This window comes from Melanostigma gelatinosum, assembly GCF_949748355.1.
Source record: "Melanostigma gelatinosum genome assembly, chromosome: 16".
In the NCBI taxonomy this organism is placed as follows: domain Eukaryota; kingdom Metazoa; phylum Chordata; class Actinopteri; order Perciformes; family Zoarcidae; genus Melanostigma; species Melanostigma gelatinosum.
Genome location: NC_136649.1, coordinates 19,374,240 through 19,393,085, shown reverse-complemented (window position 1 = coordinate 19,393,085; position 18,846 = coordinate 19,374,240). Strand labels below are relative to the sequence as shown.

Below are 18,846 nucleotides of genomic sequence, written 5' to 3'. Positions count from 1 at the left end.
GAAATATGTTATATCTCTCGTTTCCTTTAATACACAAACTGAAATTCAAAGACAACAGGAAGTTTGTTTACGGATTTAACCGCTGACATTTTACAGTTAGAAAATGAATGTGTCAGTGCTCTCTGTTGGACAAACTACACGACGTAACATCTGAATTACCTCAAACATACTTCAGGCATTTCTGTCCTTTCATTTCTTTTGATTCATCAGGCTCCACAGATATCAATACATCTGTGATAAGCTGTTAATATCAGCCGAGCCAACGCATCGGTCGGCTCTGGTAAAACACATCTGCACAACTGCGCAGAAGCGTCAAATTAACACCTGCTGTGTTAGTGAGGTTACCACACCTGCACATTAAACCTGTTGATTTACTGATGACACGCTGTGTTTGCTGAGTTGTGAACTGTTGAATGAATCCACGGTTTTTTCTGCATCTCTCTCTCTCACTTCAGGTTGTGCAGTCTGACTGTGAAGAAGCTGGTTGTGATGAGGGAACTTGATAAAGAGCTGATCTCGGTGGTCATCGCGGTTAAAATCCAGGTATGTTGCACACAGACAGACATGCACAAACAAACATCCATCATGATATGTCCCCCGGTCCTTTAAATCTCAGTCCCTGATGAAGGGCAGAAGATTGAAGGGTCATAATGGTTTATGTTTTATTGTTGACTGTTTTAAATCCATGTTTTCTTTTTCTACCTTCAAGGCAAGCTGTAAGGCACTTGTTTGAGATGTAATCCAGTATACTGAACATCATATGCAGTTATGTCTGTTGTTTAAGAAATGTTCTCTTGTAACCGTAACCTAACTTTGACAATAATCCAGTTACTGAGCAGAAAATAGGTAAAATGCATCAAACGTATACTGTAAAATAGTTTTGCTTTGTGAATTTGTACATCATCACTGTGAAGCACATGAGGTTCAAATGTTCCACTTGTTTTAATATGTGTGAGTCCTCTTGAGTATTCCTCGCACTGTTGAAACCCACCAGCAGAGATGCACAATGATCCCAGGGGAAGAGCTCCCACTGAATTAAACACCAACCGTTTATTTTACAGGGCTCCAAACGGATCTTGAGGTCCCATGAGATAGTGCTGCCCCCCCCCCCCCCCCCCCCAGCACCCCCCACCAACCCCCCACCCCCCCCCCCCCCCACCCCCCCCCCCCCCCCCGTAGGGCAGGCCGTCCTGTGGAGGCTGATCTCCCCCCCCCCCCCGGCTCTCACCTTTTCGCTGCAGGTAAAAAACAAAATCCCCACGCTGATGTTCGGTTCAAAATAAACATCGTAGGCTGCTTAAAAAACAACAACCATCTAGCAATATGTTTTTGTTCTTTATTTGATGGGGTTTTTTTCTCATTCAGGTGAGATCTTACAGAGTTAAGTATGTGTGGGATGAGTTTCATTACACCTGTTGCCATGGCAACAGCTCAAACTTGCATGTCAATTTCTGCTGCAACACTGAATCTGCTTTTGTGTGTGCACAAAGGACCCCAAGATAAGTGGTAATAATCTATATTTATAGTTATTGCAAATCCATTAAAAAGATCCAAACCGACGGTGCTAGTCAGTCGATAGTCACTCGATAGTCACTCGATAGTCACACAGGGATATTTATATCTATATATATATATATATATATATATATATATATATATATATATATATATATAGATGTAAATATTTGTAAAAAGCTAGCAGTTCAATTCCAGGTCTTCTTTTTTCCTGTTTCCTCTCCTTCAGTACCCTCACTTCTTAAAACGAGAAGGAAACAAGCTGCAGATCATGCTGCAAAGACGGAAGAGATACAAGAACCGAACTATCTTGGGCTACAAGACTCTGGCAGTGGGATCTATTGACATGGCCGAGGTACAGTTTGACCGCGCCGCATCAAACCTGCGTCCGTGTTCGTGTTGGCTGATGGCGGGTAATACTGTCTGTATGGCGTGTAGAGGACAGCAAGGTCGCCTCAGCCACACTTTTCTGTTGAGTCTTGAAGTGGAGAGGAGGAAGCTCAAAGGTGCATCAGCTCTAACAGGCTGTTCGAGGAAATATAATGAGAAAATGGTGGATGTTGAAGCTGCAGGTTGACATTAGGAGACTTTGTCCTCCTCATCTTCACCGGGGGGGGGGGGGATTGGCTGTGCCTCGTGTACTTAACTCGTGGCTCTTTGAAAAGCTGTCTTAAAAAAGTCCCTTTTCCCTTTAATTAGTCTGGAAAATAATAGCTCTGTCTTTGAAAGGCTTCAGATAATTTCTCTCCATCTCGGTACAAACCTGCTTTTTGTTTTTTCAACTTCTCCTTAAAGAAGTGAAGAAAGCTCCCTTGTTAAGAACAAACTCCTCCGTTGTCTGCTTGATCCTTGTGTTTTAAGTAACCAAGAATAAGTCTCCCTTCAGATGAATATCTTAGTCTCAGTGCGCATGATGCTCACTCAGGAGTTCGCATTTGGCTCACAAAGCTCAGTGGAGCTTATCAAGGTCACATCTCAGCCGCTGACGTACGAAAAAGAAAACATTTCGGCGCCTGTGAGGAAAAGAAACAAAAAAACAGAGCGCTGAAGCTACTTTACAACAAGAAAGAAATGGTTCTCACTTTTTCAACTCAAGGATTCAACGAGGCTGTAACACAACATGCCACACAAGATACAGTGTAAACAGCTAAAGGCTGACTTGGTCTCACTGGAGCAGAGAGACTCTTCCAGGTTTGAGGCGGTCCTGTCCTGAAGTGACCTGGAGTCTATGTCCAGCATGAATGACGCTCAGTGAGCACTGCATAGATGCTGTTGGGCAAAAACACTCACCTGCTTTAGTGGAGCCTCAGTTTTTAAACAGAAGAAAAGCCGGTGGGTGGTTCTGCTGAGCAGCTCCCAGGTGTGAATGTGTAGGTTTGTGTAGATACGGTAAAAGAAGCAGCCTGTAGTCAAGTAAATGTTACTTTTAGAGCCTCGTATCACAAATCACAAATTTGCTGCACAGCGTACATCATCCTCTGTCCTCAGACCTTCGTTTCAGAGATGTTAAAATCTCCCCCAAAACACCATTTAACAGGGAAAATAAAGAAACCTCAGGAAGAGCAACAGATGACGGGTCCCTCTCCCTGGACATGCAATAAATATGCAAATAAATAATATAATGAAAGCACAGGCAATCAGGATGACAAACAATATACACTGAATTAAGGACAACTTTACAGGATTGTCGACTTACGAAAAATGTAACGCACACTCTCTGGGCCTGCAATCCATGATGGTTTATAGAGTTTACTGCAGGAGGAGACCTTTGTATTTCTGCCTTTCATGCATGACATAAGGTCCTAAAGCATAGAACTTCAACAGTTTTAATGTCTCTAAAGGGTGGATATTTCTTGAATGAAAACAACTGAGAAGTGAGCTCAGGTCACTGAAGTGAAACATTCCTCCCCCTACATTTCCTCCTCTCTCTCATGTTTCTGCCTCTCCTCTCTCTCACCAGGTGATGCAGCACCCGACAGAGGGAGGCCAGGTTCTGCCTCTCTGCAGCAACCAGAAAGACCTGCTGGGGAAGGTGGCCGAGATCTGGATCTTTTCCCTGTCCAGTCAGCCAATAGACCACGAGGAGGCGGCCCTGCAGGGAGGACAGAAGACCAAATGCTCCGGTACACTTTGCCTCTCATTACCCACGGTGCTCCGAGGTTAACGCGGCAGGAAGCCATCGTAATCGCCGAATATGCTCGATGTGCTACGCGGGGCACGGATCAGGCTGTTTTTTCTCTCTCTAAGAAAGAAAGCGGTTTAAATGCAGGTAGCATACAGTGCACTGTTTGTACATCATGTTCATTCAGAGCCATGGCTGTGTGTCAAATTTAAAAAGGGTCTTTGAAATATGTATGAGGCGTCTTCTTCACTCCGGCCTTTAATCGTCCTACTTGTCCTCCGCTTTAGATAACTACTCAGAGGAAGAGTACGAGAGCTTCTCCTCGGAGCAGGAGGCCAGCGACGACGCCGTGCAGGTTCAGGTGAGTCGGCCTCGACGTCATTGAGGCAAGCAGACTTTTAAGGGTCGTGATGCAATTAGAATCAATTAACCTCATCCTAGTCAAGTCGGCTAATAATTGAGCCCATCTGTTCTTGCGCTGCCTAATTTGTTGAGTAAAACTTCAAGACAGACACGTGTAAATAATGTATCTTCAGGCTGAACTTTATTTGTGTCTTGTTTTTCAGGATCTGGAGGATGACGAGTACGATGTGAGAAAGCCAAAGAAGCAGAGGAGGTCGATTGTGAGGACCCCCTCCATCACCAGAGTAAGAGACGAGGCCCAGATATAAGATAAAGAAACAATACTTTTGGTTTGAGCATCCCTACCTACAGGGAAAACCAAGACAGCGACTATGCAGTGAACCCACACAGGGACCTTCAGTTTCATGGTGGTAAAACTGGTGGTTTGGCCAATTTCTTGCCCAGGGAAAGTTACCACTTGGCAGCAGAGGTGTGGACTTGAGTCACGTGACTTGGACTTCAGTAAAACTCCAGTCACAAATTTGATGACTTTAGATTTGACTTGAATCATAAAGACTTGCAGCTAGACTTTGATTTTAACACCATTCAGTCATGACTCCACTTGGACTTGAGCCTTTTAATTTGAAAATACTTGATAGCTTCCCACCATCCCAAAGTATGAAATACATAAATGTATATATCACTACAGTTGAACACTCTTCTGAAATAAACGCCACTTATTTACATTTATTCCTTCGCAGATGGTCAAGTCATATTGAAACTTTCAAAGAGTTTAATGCTCCAGTCTGAATGTGTTTTTGCTCGTGGGTGATGTGGCTTCATAGAGCTCAGTAAACAGTAGCAGGAGATGAAAGCCTCAGACAGCAGATGAGGCACGATGTTGCTTGATTATTGATTTACACGAGCACACGCAGCGAAATCGATACCCAGCCAAAACTGCAAGTGCATCTACTGCTGGTAAAATGACTGGACTGAGAGCTGAGAGCGCTGACGTAAATCACAACTGCTTCTCAGACTGACTGCTGGTTGTGTGTTTGCTCTCCTGTGTTTTAGCAGCAGAACTTTAAGCAGCGCGTGGTGGCTCTTCTGAAGCGCTTCAGAGTTTCAGATGAGGTGAGTGTTTCTGTGTGGCCTCTACTGTGGAACTGCTGAGCTACTCAACATGTTAATGTCTGTGTGTGTGTGTGTGTGTGTGTGTGTTTGTGAAGGTGCTGGACTCGGAGCAGGACCCTGCAGAGCCAACCCCTGAGGTGGAGGAGGACCTGGACCTGGATAGCATAGAGTTTGAGAACCCGAGTGACAGCGGCCCGGAGCTGGACGACGACGACAGCGTCCTCAGCACACCAAAACCCAAACTCAAGTGAGTGTTTCTCACCAGTAATGTTTTTGTTTATTTATACTTCAAGTATACAGTGTGGGGCACTGCAGGCCAAATAAAAAAAATGCTTCACAAAAAGTCTGAATTGTATTGTAACACTGAAATTCCTAAAAAAGAGGACCTGCTATTTACTTTCACCTGTAGTTCCTGAATGAAACTGCTCACAACCAGGTCTGTTGATGCTGACATCTCTACCAATATGTTGCACTAATGTTCTGTGGCAATGACATTTTAGTGTCACTGTTTTAAAATAACTTCAGGGTTTCCTGTCAGGGTTTCCTCTAGGTTTTAATACTTTGCAGGGCAGGAAACTCTGTGAATCAACTTTTAGATAATGGGACACTTCATTAAAACAGACTTAAACTTAAAAGAGTCCTCCAGCTGTTTAGTTTCCCATTGTAATCTATAAAAAAGAAAACAGATGTTTAGTCCCCTGTGTGGGTCACGCTCTATTATAAGCTGTATTTTTCGCTGTTAATTCTATTGAATTAATCTTATTTAATTAACCTTCCTGTCTTTCTGCCAAGAAAAGTTCCTCGAGCGTCGAAGAAGACGTGATACAACTGCATTAATATAAAATGCAGGGTGACAAAAAAAACAAATCAAAGCGTAAAGTGAAAGATTGGTCTTGGTAGAGTTCAGCGTGCCGTCATTGACTGTACATGTTATTTTTTGACCCCGGAGGAGACTCCTCATATCAGTCAATAGTCATGTTGACACAAACCGATTCGTTTTCTGTACTTCAGTCCAGATTGTTTCTTGTGTTTCAGGCCATATTTCGAGGGTCTGTCCCTCTCCAGCTCTCAGACGGAGATCGGCAGCATCCACAGCATCCGGAGCCACCGGGAGCCTCCGAGCCCGGTGAGAGCGAAGTCACTGCGACAGCACAGCGATTAACACAACGTTTGAAACAATCCTGAATGAATTCAGCAGGGATTTCCTTCTGCGTGATTAGAACATGCAACTTCAGTTCATTTCACATGATATCACACTTTGTTTGCCTCCCAAACTGGTTCGCTTGTGCCACAATGAAACATCTGGAGGCCGACCAGCGTAACCACTGAACTGCACCGATAGCCGATGAGCAAACGCACTGGAGCAGAAAGACGTCAATTATCCTGCTTAAGGGCGTCTTTTAGCGAAGTACAGAAGAGTAAAAGTCAGATTTTCCCATCAGTCTCGCAGGTTTAAACCAGTTATAAAGTGAGTTTGTTTATGAAACTGTTGGGCTTCCTGTTGAACCAACAAACCATCACGTTGATGTTGAATGAAACAATTCTTCATGTGAAATCAAAGTTCCTGGGGCTCCATCCAAACCAGGTGATGTTTATTGTTCTTCTCCCCGTCTCATTCCAGATCGACCCGGATAAAACCAAGTGTGCCGGGGCCAAGTTTCCAGAGGACGGTGTGTCTGATAACGTCTCCTTTGTGAGTTTCAACTCTTCAAGCTGCTCAGGAGAGGGTTTTGACTGAATGGCATTGCTAAGCAACAGCTTGGTTTCATGTTTACTACCTGCCAGCTTACCGTGTGTATATGAGAGAGAGAGAGAGAGACATCTTTGCTGTTACTGTTTAAGTGTGCAGAAACCCTGACCCAATTAGAGTAAATCATAATGAGTAACAACTCAAATCCTCAGGGACAGTTGACACATTTATTGTGTGAACAAGTGTTTGATTTGAAAAGCATAAATGCATAAACACGTCTGTCAGCTCTGGAGTCATAAACCCTGCTGCTTGTTTCTCTCTCTCTCTCTCTCTTTGCTTTCTCTCAGGAGCAGCCCGAGGCGGTGACTCCGACCACAGAGCTGGAGATGGACAACATGGACACATTTCTAGAGCGACTGCCACCGAGTGGCAAAATGACCAAGACGGAGTCCCTAATCATTTCATCCAACAGGTAGAAATACATAAACATCGGTGATCCACTCCTTTAAATCATTGATTTACATCTGCAGGATGGTTTTTAAAGCTGACAGAAATCTTTATGATGGAAAGTCACAGAGAAGAACATGACAGATGCACCACTTGGGTCTTTTAAAAGGGAAAATAGAAAATACATTTTTATTGTTATTGATATGAGTGGTTGTGTTGCTTCCTGTAATCATCTCCTCCAGATCAGAACAGGGTTTATGCTTCGAGTCGTTGACCATTACGTCACAGCCTCTGCTTCTGGCACTCCACTCCTCCACCTCTCTTCCTCTGCTGTTTTTTTTCAGGCAGGAACCGAAGTTGGCAGGGAGGCGAGGCAGGAGCACGTCGCTGAAGGAGCGCCAGCCCAGCAGGCCGCAGAACGAAAGGGCCAACAGCCTGGACAACGAGCGGTCCCTGGACACGTGCTGCCACCTACAGGTAGGACGAGGGAGCTGCCGGAGAACCCAAAAGATATTGTACTTTCTATGGAACATAAAATACCAGTTATTATCACAAGCGTAGCCTCTTTACGCTCCATGATGTCTTATAGATTCAGCTTAAAACAACTCGGTCACTTTAAAGTTGTGTTCACTCTTTGTTCTTCATTTCACCAAACATATTTTATGGTCCCCTTTTAATATACGGGTCCTCATTTTAAGGTTTCTTATTTTTCCGTCGTAGATTCCAAGAAAGACAGTGTATGACCAACTCAACCACATCCTGGTGTCTGATAACCACCTCCCCGACAGCATCATCCTCATCAACACGTCGGACTGGCAAGGCCAGGTGAGAAACACCTGCACGACCAGCTTGAAACACTTGCTTTTCATCATTTACCAGTCGAGCTGTGGGATAGACAATTTTTATTTTAGCAAGGACGAGACGCAACAAACGACAACAGTGCAGCACACACGGCGTCGAAAACAGGAATTAAAGATTTAAAAACATTGTTGGCATAAGATGCAGTACATTAGCAGTAATAAAGGAAAATAAGAGGCAGATATTCCCAAGCAAATTACAAATACCAGTAGACTGGGAAAACAAACAAAACTCTCTATAAAATACAACCCTACATCTGACTCTTCCTCTCCTTCCCGCTCAGTATCTCTCAGATATGCTGCAAAACCACCACCTACCCGTGGTCTGCACCTGCACCACGGCCGACATCCAAGCTGCGTTCAACACTATTGTCTCCCGCATACAGAGATTGTAAGTGAACCTCTCACACGCTGACTTTCTTTGTCTGTCTTTTGCCATCGTGTATTTTCGCTTTTTCTCACAAAAGCTGTTGACCAAATTTGGTGTTGTTGATTGTGAAACTGTACGCCTTCTATTTATTTTCTTTAGTTGCAACTGTAACTCCCAGACGCCCATTCCCATAAAGATCGCAGTGGCCGGAGCGCAGCACTACCTCAGTGCTGTTCTGAGGCTTTTCGTGGACCACCTTTCCCATAAGACCCCTGACTGGCTCGGCTACATGAGGTTCCTTATCATCCCTCTTGGTTAGTAGCAGCCTAACGCTACGTTTGTTGTTGTATTTAAAGGTGCTACATATGTTCAAACATGAGTACATGATTGTCAGATTAAAATTCAGCTAAATTAAAATGCTGTAGTTCCTGAAAATGTATAAGATAATGGTGAAGACCTGTCTAGTAGTATTAGTGCTTCTCAAAATAATGTAACACTGCTTCTGCAACTGTTTGTGTTTGATTGGTTTAGGTGCACATCCGGTCTCCAAATATCTCGGCACTATTGACTATCGATACAACAGTTTGTTCCAAGATGCTGCCTGGAGGGATTTGTTTCACAAGCCAGAAGCTCCGGTTATTGGTGGGCTCTTCACTTCCTGACCTTTTTGAATTTGTACAGTTTTTATAAAGTCTTAAAGGAGCAGTGTGGAGGATTTAGTGGCATCTAGCGGTGAGGTTGCAGATTGCAACCACCTGAATACTCCCTCCTTTTCGGAGGAATATTTCGGCGTATTTGTTCATGTTTACAGTCAGCCATAGAGAATTAATGAACCTCTGCGTCCTGTGCAGCCCAGCAGAACCCAGACGTGGTGTCGAGGGTAACTCAGTACATGGTGGGAGCGAACGGAGCTCACCAGCTTCCCATCGCGGAGGCCATGCTCACCTACAAACAGAAGAGGTATGTTTTCATCCCTCATCTAGTAACCTGGGAACATTTCACACTGAGCTGTACAGCAGTGGGACTTTGAAAGGGTGTTTTGTCAGCTACACTGACAAAGCTTGAATTTTTAGTGAAGTGTGGGGGTTTCGTCTGACAGGAAATGCTTCTGATGCAGAGTTTTCAGCAAGTTTTTCAAAAGGGGATCAAGTTGAACTGTAAACTCTTTCAACAATTCACGTGATACGTCAGCTGGCTTTCCAAAATACATTTCATATGTTTTTTGCACACTTTTTAAATTCTGGCAAAATCACATCAGTCGACAAGATGTACAAATCACTGCATATTTGCTTGCTTTCAAAATACATTAATCGGCAGGATTTTCAGAACAAAAACATATCATTTTGTTGCAATTTTTACGTTTAGACTTTTCTGTTCTTTTCACGACATTCTGTTCATTCATTTAAATATGTTTTAACCCCCTTTTGACAAACAAACTGGAGGTAAAAGTTTCATTAATGTTGTGAAGTTTGTGTTTGTTTGGGAGTGGCGGTGTCTGTCTTTTAAACATCACTGTCTTTCCATCACTGTGTGTGTGAATAACATGTTTTTTTGATATTTTTGTTACATTTTTTTCTTTTCTTTCTTTGAAGGAAAAAGAGCTTTCATTTTGATTTTGCAGTAAGGTATTGTGGTCGATTGAGTTTCTCATGTAGCCTGGTGATTCATGTGCTTTCTGTGTGTTGGAGCTATTTTTCCCTTGAACTTTTCTCAGCCTTTCTTGGAGCTTGCCACTTTAACAGCTGTCTAAAATGATTCATTTAGTTTTTTCTATCAACAGTTTGAGCCATAAACGTCTCAGATAAGAGCTGCTATCCAGGCCACAGCTCACAGTTGTAACTAACACAAGCACACAGACACAGTTTGGGATTTATTGAACTAATTAAAACTGCGTCGGGGTCAAGTTTTTATTTAGAACAAAATAAATGTGTTCAGCCTAGACACAGTGTCATATCGCTACTAAGACACTCTGAAATTGTGTTAGGTGCACCAATAACATATGATGTTGTATGAATAAAGAAAACATCATGAAAAAGGTTTTCTTGTCGTGAATCAGTGTCACATCGTTTCAAAATATTAAAATCAGCTAAAAGTCAATCCCCACCCTTTTAGAGAATCAGTGTTGACATTTGATTTAAATCTATTTTGCTGGGAAGCTGCAGCCAACAGCTACGTATGACAACTGGAAACAGCTGGCCTGAGTCTGTCCAAAGGTATCAAAAACGTCTAAAACTCACGAGATAAAAGCAGTTTGTAGTGTTATGGGGAGTTATATGTGTGTTTGACTATTTCACTGTCATCTGGTGTGAAACGTGTTTTCCAGATTCTGCATTTTGGCAGATTTTGGACAGAGCCAGGCTAGCTGTTTCCCTTTTCTTTTTACAGTCTTTATGCTAAGCTAACCTGCTCCTGGCTGTAGCTTCATATTTACCGTACAGAGAGTGAGAATGATAAAGGTATGGCATGATAGCCCATGAATAAAATCAATCATCAATCTTTCCATCTAACGCACAGGGAAGAGAGAAAATAAGCGTTTTCCCAAAATGTTGAACTGCATACACAATGCTTCATGCAGAAGTTGTATGCACATTTTCCAAACGATGAGTTTCTAGTCTCAATCCATCATCTGTGTGCTCTTGTTGTGAAGATTATTATTCTTCTCATGAATGACCATCAAAGAAAGACAATCCTTACTCCTCCAAACAGTCTTCATTGACGATATATCAGAGGACTGAAGAGTAAAATGTGCTGATAAAGTGGCAAGAGACCAAAAGCATCAGCTCTGTGTTCCCTCTCTTTCTTCCTCTCTGCTGCTTCTCATCGTGCTCTTGGCCGTCCATGTCTGTCTGTTATTGTTCAGTTAGAAGTAGAAAACCTGCACACAACGTCAAATTGTGATCAACACTTAACACATGACGCACCTGAATCAGGATCGACATTTAAGTTACTTGTTTGGTTCAATGTAGTAACATCACCATCAAACGAACAACTGTACTGTCCTCAGTGCTAAAGGGCCTGTTTTTAAATGATATTAACAGCTTTAAATATATATTCAATGACAAAATTGTACGCTCAATGTCTATTTTTAGCAGGTGGAACTAACTGCTGTTTTTCACATCAGATATTCAGCTGAAAAAAGTACTTTGTTACAGAAAAGAAGACTTTGCTCGTGCCCCTATAATTACTACCAAATGACATACGTGTAGTTCTTTAAAGGAAAGAGATTAGACAGAAAATGGTGGACCTGTAAAATAAAGTGTTACTTTGACTTGGCTAAAGCTTATACAAAATACTAACTGTGTGTAGAAACTGCAGAATACAAACATGCCACGAAGGTGTAAAAATGGAAATATTTACAACACGAAAATACATTTTCACAAAGTGCTTTGCATTAAAACAAGGAATAAAAAAGTACTTAAAATCCAATATGTAAAAGATAAAATGATATGAATGATGATTAAAAACAATTACAACACATTTTCAGTTAAAATAAGGATCAGTTTTCAGAAGAGATTTAAAGGAGATACTGACTGTCAGTTTGAGATCACAGCTAAGGGGCCCGGACACCCTCATAGGAAGGCCCCTCTTATTAAAAACAAATGCAATGAATAAATAAAGATAATAGCGTTGACTTACAGTCAGTAATGTACAATACAAACATTAAAAAGATACTAATACAAGTTATTCTGTCCTTTAACTGAAAAGTGCACGTGTTCTGTTCATACATGGATCGCCGTGCATGTGCATCTTTTCACAATACATCCCACATTTAAGATAACATATGGCTCAAACAAGTCAGACAGAAGTCATGTGTTCCGTCATAATCCATCCCTGCAAGGCCAGATGAACATTTAACACCCACATACCAGGCAGACATCTGGCTTTCTCTCTTTCTCTGGCTGTGCCGAAAAAAAGCGATTGCAGCAGAGATGTGTTGTTGTGTTTGGGGAAGCAGAACGTGTGGAAACTTGAGTCTGCTCCACAGCGAGGTAGGCCAGAGCGCATGTCCCGCTGCTGTTCACAGTGGACACGCTGCGATAATAAATCTACCAAAACTGGTTTACAATTAAAAGGAATTTAATCCCACTGATGCAAGTACGATTACAGTGAAGTACACTACTTCTATGAAATATTACACTATTTAACCCACATTTGCAAAAAACGACCTCTGGTCCCAGGGGACACATCCGTTCCCTGGGAACGACCACTAACAGAGGCAGAAAAAGTCTTTTCTAGATCCCGCCCTCATATCCGTTCGAAACTCCTCCCCTTCCGTCTATCCCAATTCCTATTGGCTAACTCCCAGGTGCATTCTGTATCGCCTGTCTCAGTCTTTCTGTCCCTGCTCACTTAACACATTCAATGACTGTCAGTTATTGTTTAATCCCTCTATGATAAACATTCCATATAATAGATAAGACTTTGCTTATCTTAATTATGCATTTCCAAAACACTCATGATTATGACTAATTATTAATTCTTAAATATGAATCATTAAACACTTTTATTATAACGACTATACACACAGTTCTACGCTCAAATTTCTTACAAACGTGGCCTTGATGTGCAAACTGTGACCCACTGCAGACTGTCTTCTCTCTTTCTCTCTCTGTAGTCCGTCTGTTTCTTCCCTGGGGGGGCGATGGCAGGTTTCTTCAAGGCAAGAGCAACAACCTTTCACATCGTGTAACGTCTTTGCATTTAGAAAAGAAACAACATAGAACCATTCTTCAGGCTATTTTTCCAGTCATTGCCAGGAAAAATAGTTCCAGGAAGGCTTGTAAGTGGAGCCATGCACTACCGCTCTCAGGTAGTGCATGGAACCGGAGAAGTGGTGGATTTAGGTTGATGCTCTTCCTTCTCATCCACTTCTTTACGACTGTAGTTTAGTTGTTCCCCCGATGGACTTGCTTTCCCCTTGAATGCCCTTCTGGTTTGGTAGATCCAGTCTGCGTCTGCAATAACTGGATGGCTTTGTTGGAGGCACCGAATCGGCCACCAGCTTGCATGTTTTGCTCTCTGCTACAACGAGGGAACTACATCTGTTTTAGTGGCGGTTTAAAGCTCAGCAGCAACTTCAGCATGCACTGTTGATTCTGTTTGGACTGTGGTAGCTTTGCAAACTTTCTGTGCAATGGAAGACTTCAGTATTTCCACATGTGAAACATTGGAAATCAAGCATTACCAAACTAACTGCCAGATCTCAATGTTACTCACTGTAGATTTCTTTGAATCATCTTTAATGATCTTTTACTTGTCACAAGCATTTGGAAATGCTTGTAGGAGTCGGTCCTCTTTGATTCAACTACATGTTTCATCATGTGCATAATTTCTTTCCTTTTCTTCACAACACATTGCTTCTTTTCTTGCATCCTTTTCACGTGAACTCTCTTTTGGCCTCTGGTGCCTCTCCACAGCCCGGATGAGGACTCGTGTCAGAAATTCATCCCCTTCGTTGGGGTAAGTAGCCTCTTCATTTGCCCTAAATACTCACTGTGTGTTGATTCTGTCCTCATCCAGCTGATTAATCATGTTTGACACTGTGACAGCTGTTAGAAGTTTTCAGTGTCTTTTTTTAATTCACGCAATAATCCTTTAGCCTCTGCTTTGAATTCTGCAGATGGTGAAAGTTGGTCTCGTGGAGCAAACGTCTGCAACGTCAGGCAAGCAATAAGTTTGTAGAAACATTTTTGACATTCAAAAGAAAGAACAAAGTATTCAAATTGTGCAACAAGTAATCTGCACAAAACTTTCCACAGTATTTTCTTTTTGGAGGTAAATGATTGAGTGTTTCCTCCCTCAGGAGACTCTGACGATGCAGCGCCTCTGGGCTCCTCGCTGCTCTCCTCCACCCCTCCACAAGTATCACCGGCTCTCAAAGAGGCGTCGCCCACCCCGCCCTCCTCTCCCTCCGTCACCACCAGCTTCTGTGCTTACAGGTATGACGTCAAGAGCTATTTCAGCAAAATAGAGCAAAGAAATGTGACCTTTCTGTAAATGTTTCTTTATTTTATACATGTTTAAGCAGGTGTAGTAAATGGATAATGTAAAAACTTAAAAGTATGTCATGATATTGTATTTTTCTACCAGAGAAGATACTAGCATGATGGTGTTATCGACCTCTTATATTTTCAGATTTAGCTACTTGAACTCTCCCGAGTTATTCTATTAAAAAAAGAGAGACATTCTCCACAATGTCCACCTCCCTGACTGTCGTCTGTAGTTCTGTAGGTCAGGCGGAGCTGATGGGGCTTCAGGTGGACTACTGGGTGGCTCCAACAGAGAGGAAGAAGGACATGGAGAAGCGGGACTCCTCCTCCAAAAACACTCTGAAGTGCAATTTCCGCTCGCTGCAGGTCAGCCGGCTGCCCCTGGGGGGCACGGAGCCGAGCCACCAGCCCACCATGTCCATGACGGTGGTGACCAAGGAGAAGAATAAGAAGGGTAAGCTGGACACACCTGTGTTGTCCAGGTGGACGGATGCATGCATGTTTCTGTGGACGGTTTTTTTCTGACTGCAGTAAAGTAATAGTTCACCTCAGAATTACATTATGTTACGTTTTAAAGCAGCTGACAGCAGGGATGAAAAGTGTGGAAGAATCATATTTTTAGGATATATCACCGAACTTCATGCGATCTGATCAAATCTCTCACCGTCCGACCTCAAACGTTGCACCAAAATGCCCCCCGAATTGAATCCTCCGAGACCAGAAAGATTCGGAATCCCTCATTTACTCACAGCGTGCATATCTCTGTCGTTCCCTTCTGCCAGTCATGTTCCTGCCAAAAAAGAGCAAAGACAAGGAGGTGGAGTCGAAGAGTCAAGTGATCGAGGGCATCAGCCGGCTCATCTGCACTGCCAAGCAACAGCAGACCATGCTGAGAGGTAAACCGACCCCCTGCCCCGTCCCGACATGTCCTCCTCCTCTCTACAGCACAGACATCCTCAGACTGATCTCAGTACCTGCATATTATGTATTTTTAAGTGTACTTATTTGTATAATTTTCCAGTAAAAATGCTCTTCATGCTTAAAACTTAGAAACTATTGGTTTAGTTTGGCAACTAACAGAAAATATATCAACAACTCTTCATGAAATAATTGTTTCTTCATTTAAGTAAGTAAGTAAGTAATGTATGCACAACCGACACTGCTCATAATAGGCCGCAAAAAAATAATCAAATGATTAATCATGAAAAAACAATCAAAAATCATGAAAAAACATTAGGAATAATATTCAGTTGGGACTCTGGGTTGTTCAGTGTAAGTGAAGCAATGAAAGTGTAACTTTTGTTTTGCGTCTCTTCCTCTGCAGTATTGATTGACGGCGTCGAATGGAACGACGTCAAGTTTTTCCAGCTGGCGGCACAGTGGTCCTCACACGTCAAACATTTCCCCATCGGGATCTTTGGGCACACAAAAGGCCCTTACTAGCAGCACCAAAAAGACTGAAACACTGAGGACAGCCCCCCCCCCCATCTTCCCTTTACCCCGTGCCAACAGATTTTAACCCCCCGCACACTTCTTCTATTCTGCTGTCTTAATTTAAGCTCCTGCTTTCAGCTGTTGCATTTGTCCAATCATTTAATCTTTTGCGTGTTCTTTTTTTTATTTTTATTTATGGAAAAATGTCTCGAGGCAAAGCTGCCGAGGGAATATTTCTTTACTCAGCTTTTTAAAAGAAAAAAGATCCTGCTGATGTTTTCTAGACTTTTGAGAAAAACAAAACAAATAACATAATAATTTGTTATTACTTCTAATCTTTAACATACTTGTATGAGTGCCCAGGTTTCACCTTCTACCATCATTTCTTTTTAAATTAGGTGGTGCTTTTTTAATCAATTGGCTGGGACATTTAATCAAGAATATATATATATATATATATATATATATATATATATATATATATACATATATATATATATATATTTCATTATACATATATATGTATCTAGACATATATTGGTAAATATGTCAATATATATATAGGTATATATATAATTGTCAACTCAAAGTTGATGAAGAATTTTGTGATTTTCAAGTTGGGAGACTGTTGTCAATTCATTGTCTTAATCCTGAAGAAGCAAAAAGTAAATGGCCCCTGAGCTTTGGCTCTCTGCAATCAACTAGGAGTCTTATGTGCAATAGACTGAAAACTGTGTGAATGTGATTCTTAATAATTACCTGGCACTGACCGAGGATGACACACTGCTCTCAGTCGTGATTTTCAACCCCTTCTCTTCTCTATTTTCTCCTCATGGTTTGACAGTTTTGCTCCAAAGTGAGACATATGAGAAAATAGTGAAGAAAAGTATTAATAGCACAAAATTAACTACCTTTTAGATTGTAGTCCGGACAGAAAGGAATACATTGACATTTCGGGTATTTTGCTTTCTTACTGAGAGTTGGATAAGAAGATTGTTACCACCCTAATGTCTTTACAGTAAATATGTGGCCAGAGCCAGCAGTCGGTTAGCTTAGCTTAGCATAAAGGCTGAAAACCGTGGGAAAGAGCTAGCTCTGTCCAAAGGTAAAAATCTGCCTATCAGCGCATCTTAAGCTCATTAATAAACATGAATGGTCTTGTTTGAGTGTAAAACTACATGTTGTGGATTTACGATTGGATTAAAGGAAAATTGTCTGGCACAAAACCCCCAAAACACAATTTGTCATCTTATACTCTTAAGTATCCAGAAAAGAGAAAAAACACACAATAAACAAAGTTAAAGATCAATTTGACTGATAGTATTACGATATTTTTACATTTTCAGTAGATGTTGCAGTAATATCGTGATCGTGGATTATTTTTGGCCTACTGTGGACCTTCCAGCTAAACTAAGCTAACTGGCTACTGACAAACAGCTAGCCTAGCTATGATCACAAAACAATCCACCCACTAGTATCTGTAAAACTCACAAATGAACACGTGATATCTCCTTTGTTCAACCAATACAAAAAAACTGAGGTGTGGTTTTACACTGAGCCAGGCTAGCTGTTTTCCCCCGTTTCCAGTCTTTGTGCTAAGCTAGGCTAATTGTCTGGTAGCCGTAGCTTCATGTAGCTACCAGAGATCTTCTCATCTAACTCTCGTTAAGAAAGTAATATATTTATTACCCAAAATGTTTAACTGTTCCTTGAAGCTTGTTTTATAAGATGCTACACATTTTACAGAGTGGTTCCTCTGTAAATGATTTGTATTTCCCCTACAATGTTTATTTTAGAAAGAACTCTTCGTCTTCTAGCCCCACACTCCTTTGACACACTCCATATCTTTTGCTAAAAGCAAACATTACTTTTGCCAAAGGAAAACTCGTCAACTGCAGCTCACTCATTACCTGTGTGGTGTTATAGAAGACTTCATAATGTAGAGGTGAATGTATTGAAGGTACCTTAATGTAAAGCACTTTTAAATGTTTGTCCATGATAGACTAGTGTGTTAAACCTACTCGGGAACCTGCAGGTACGGCTGACTGTGGTTCACAGACGCACATAGACAGACACTGTGTCTGCCATTATATCTGAGCTAAACAACAGCACAAACAGCGGTGACATGGCATAGTTTATATGCAAAGCAAACCAAGCATCTGTATCCTCTCAGTGCTGTGTAATATCACTTTATGCTCAGCGTGAGGCCTCCTTGGATTTAGATTTTAGTTTGATATTCTGTAAATTTATGATGTGTGTGTGTGAAAAAAATGTTCTGTCGGTAGATTTTGCGCAATCGTTTGTTGACTTTTAAGCATAAAACTAAAGTATTTTGCTGGTAAAATTTCTTTCATTCGCAGTTTTATCATAACTTTGCCAATTTCTTGATAAGTGCCTAAATTGCTTAATTTTGACAAATCAACATAAATAATTTGTTCTTTGCTAACATGGTGCTGATTGTGTTCGGACGACAACAAAAATATTTAGAAACTGGATTGATTTTGCAGTATGATGTTAACTGGAGGGAGGGAAAAATCACAGTTGGCTCTCAAACATGGGTTTGAATCAATTACAAGACGACTACAGCCCATTCGCGTTGACATTTGTTTAAAATGTTTTAGATGTTTCTGTTTTTTCATGTTGTCTCAGAGAAAGGCATGTTGAAACAAAGTCCCCTAAAGACTACCACTGTAACCCCAAAACTTGGAGTAATAAAACGACGATACACACTAAAATGTACTTTTTTTTCACCCGTATTTACATGTAAATTTAAAGGTCAGTGAAGGCAACATAAGCATGAAAACCAATAAAAAAAGTAGGCTGTCCTTTAAATCAATGTTATTTCCTGAGGCTCAAAGAGAAAACAATTTACCACAAGGTCCTGAGCTGTCAGTCATATTCATGATCTTCATCAACAGAACAGCTACTAAATGGACTTAACTACT

At 41.5% G+C, this 18,846-nt stretch overlaps 1 protein-coding gene across 1 annotated transcript in view; it reads left to right on the top strand.

Moving 5' to 3' along the window:
• Window positions 1-16,310, top strand: part of pacs2 (phosphofurin acidic cluster sorting protein 2) — a 44,315-nt gene extending 28,005 nt beyond the window's left edge. The window contains exons 2-25 of the mRNA XM_079286163.1: window positions 456-543; window positions 1,062-1,241; window positions 1,745-1,870; window positions 3,476-3,638; window positions 3,925-3,998; window positions 4,204-4,284; window positions 5,054-5,113; window positions 5,209-5,360; window positions 6,149-6,239; window positions 6,735-6,806; window positions 7,151-7,275; window positions 7,595-7,727; window positions 7,971-8,075; window positions 8,392-8,498; window positions 8,637-8,791; window positions 9,009-9,119; window positions 9,329-9,437; window positions 10,070-10,102; window positions 13,895-13,937; window positions 14,098-14,140; window positions 14,281-14,416; window positions 14,701-14,921; window positions 15,250-15,363; window positions 15,792-16,310. Of these exons, the coding sequence (XP_079142289.1) occupies window positions 456-543; window positions 1,062-1,241; window positions 1,745-1,870; window positions 3,476-3,638; window positions 3,925-3,998; window positions 4,204-4,284; window positions 5,054-5,113; window positions 5,209-5,360; window positions 6,149-6,239; window positions 6,735-6,806; window positions 7,151-7,275; window positions 7,595-7,727; window positions 7,971-8,075; window positions 8,392-8,498; window positions 8,637-8,791; window positions 9,009-9,119; window positions 9,329-9,437; window positions 10,070-10,102; window positions 13,895-13,937; window positions 14,098-14,140; window positions 14,281-14,416; window positions 14,701-14,921; window positions 15,250-15,363; window positions 15,792-15,910 (2,641 nt within the window). The 3' untranslated portion in view covers window positions 15,911-16,310. The remainder of the gene's footprint in view (window positions 1-455; window positions 544-1,061; window positions 1,242-1,744; window positions 1,871-3,475; window positions 3,639-3,924; window positions 3,999-4,203; window positions 4,285-5,053; window positions 5,114-5,208; window positions 5,361-6,148; window positions 6,240-6,734; window positions 6,807-7,150; window positions 7,276-7,594; window positions 7,728-7,970; window positions 8,076-8,391; window positions 8,499-8,636; window positions 8,792-9,008; window positions 9,120-9,328; window positions 9,438-10,069; window positions 10,103-13,894; window positions 13,938-14,097; window positions 14,141-14,280; window positions 14,417-14,700; window positions 14,922-15,249; window positions 15,364-15,791) is intronic.
• Window positions 16,311-18,846: the final 2,536 nt, after the last annotated feature.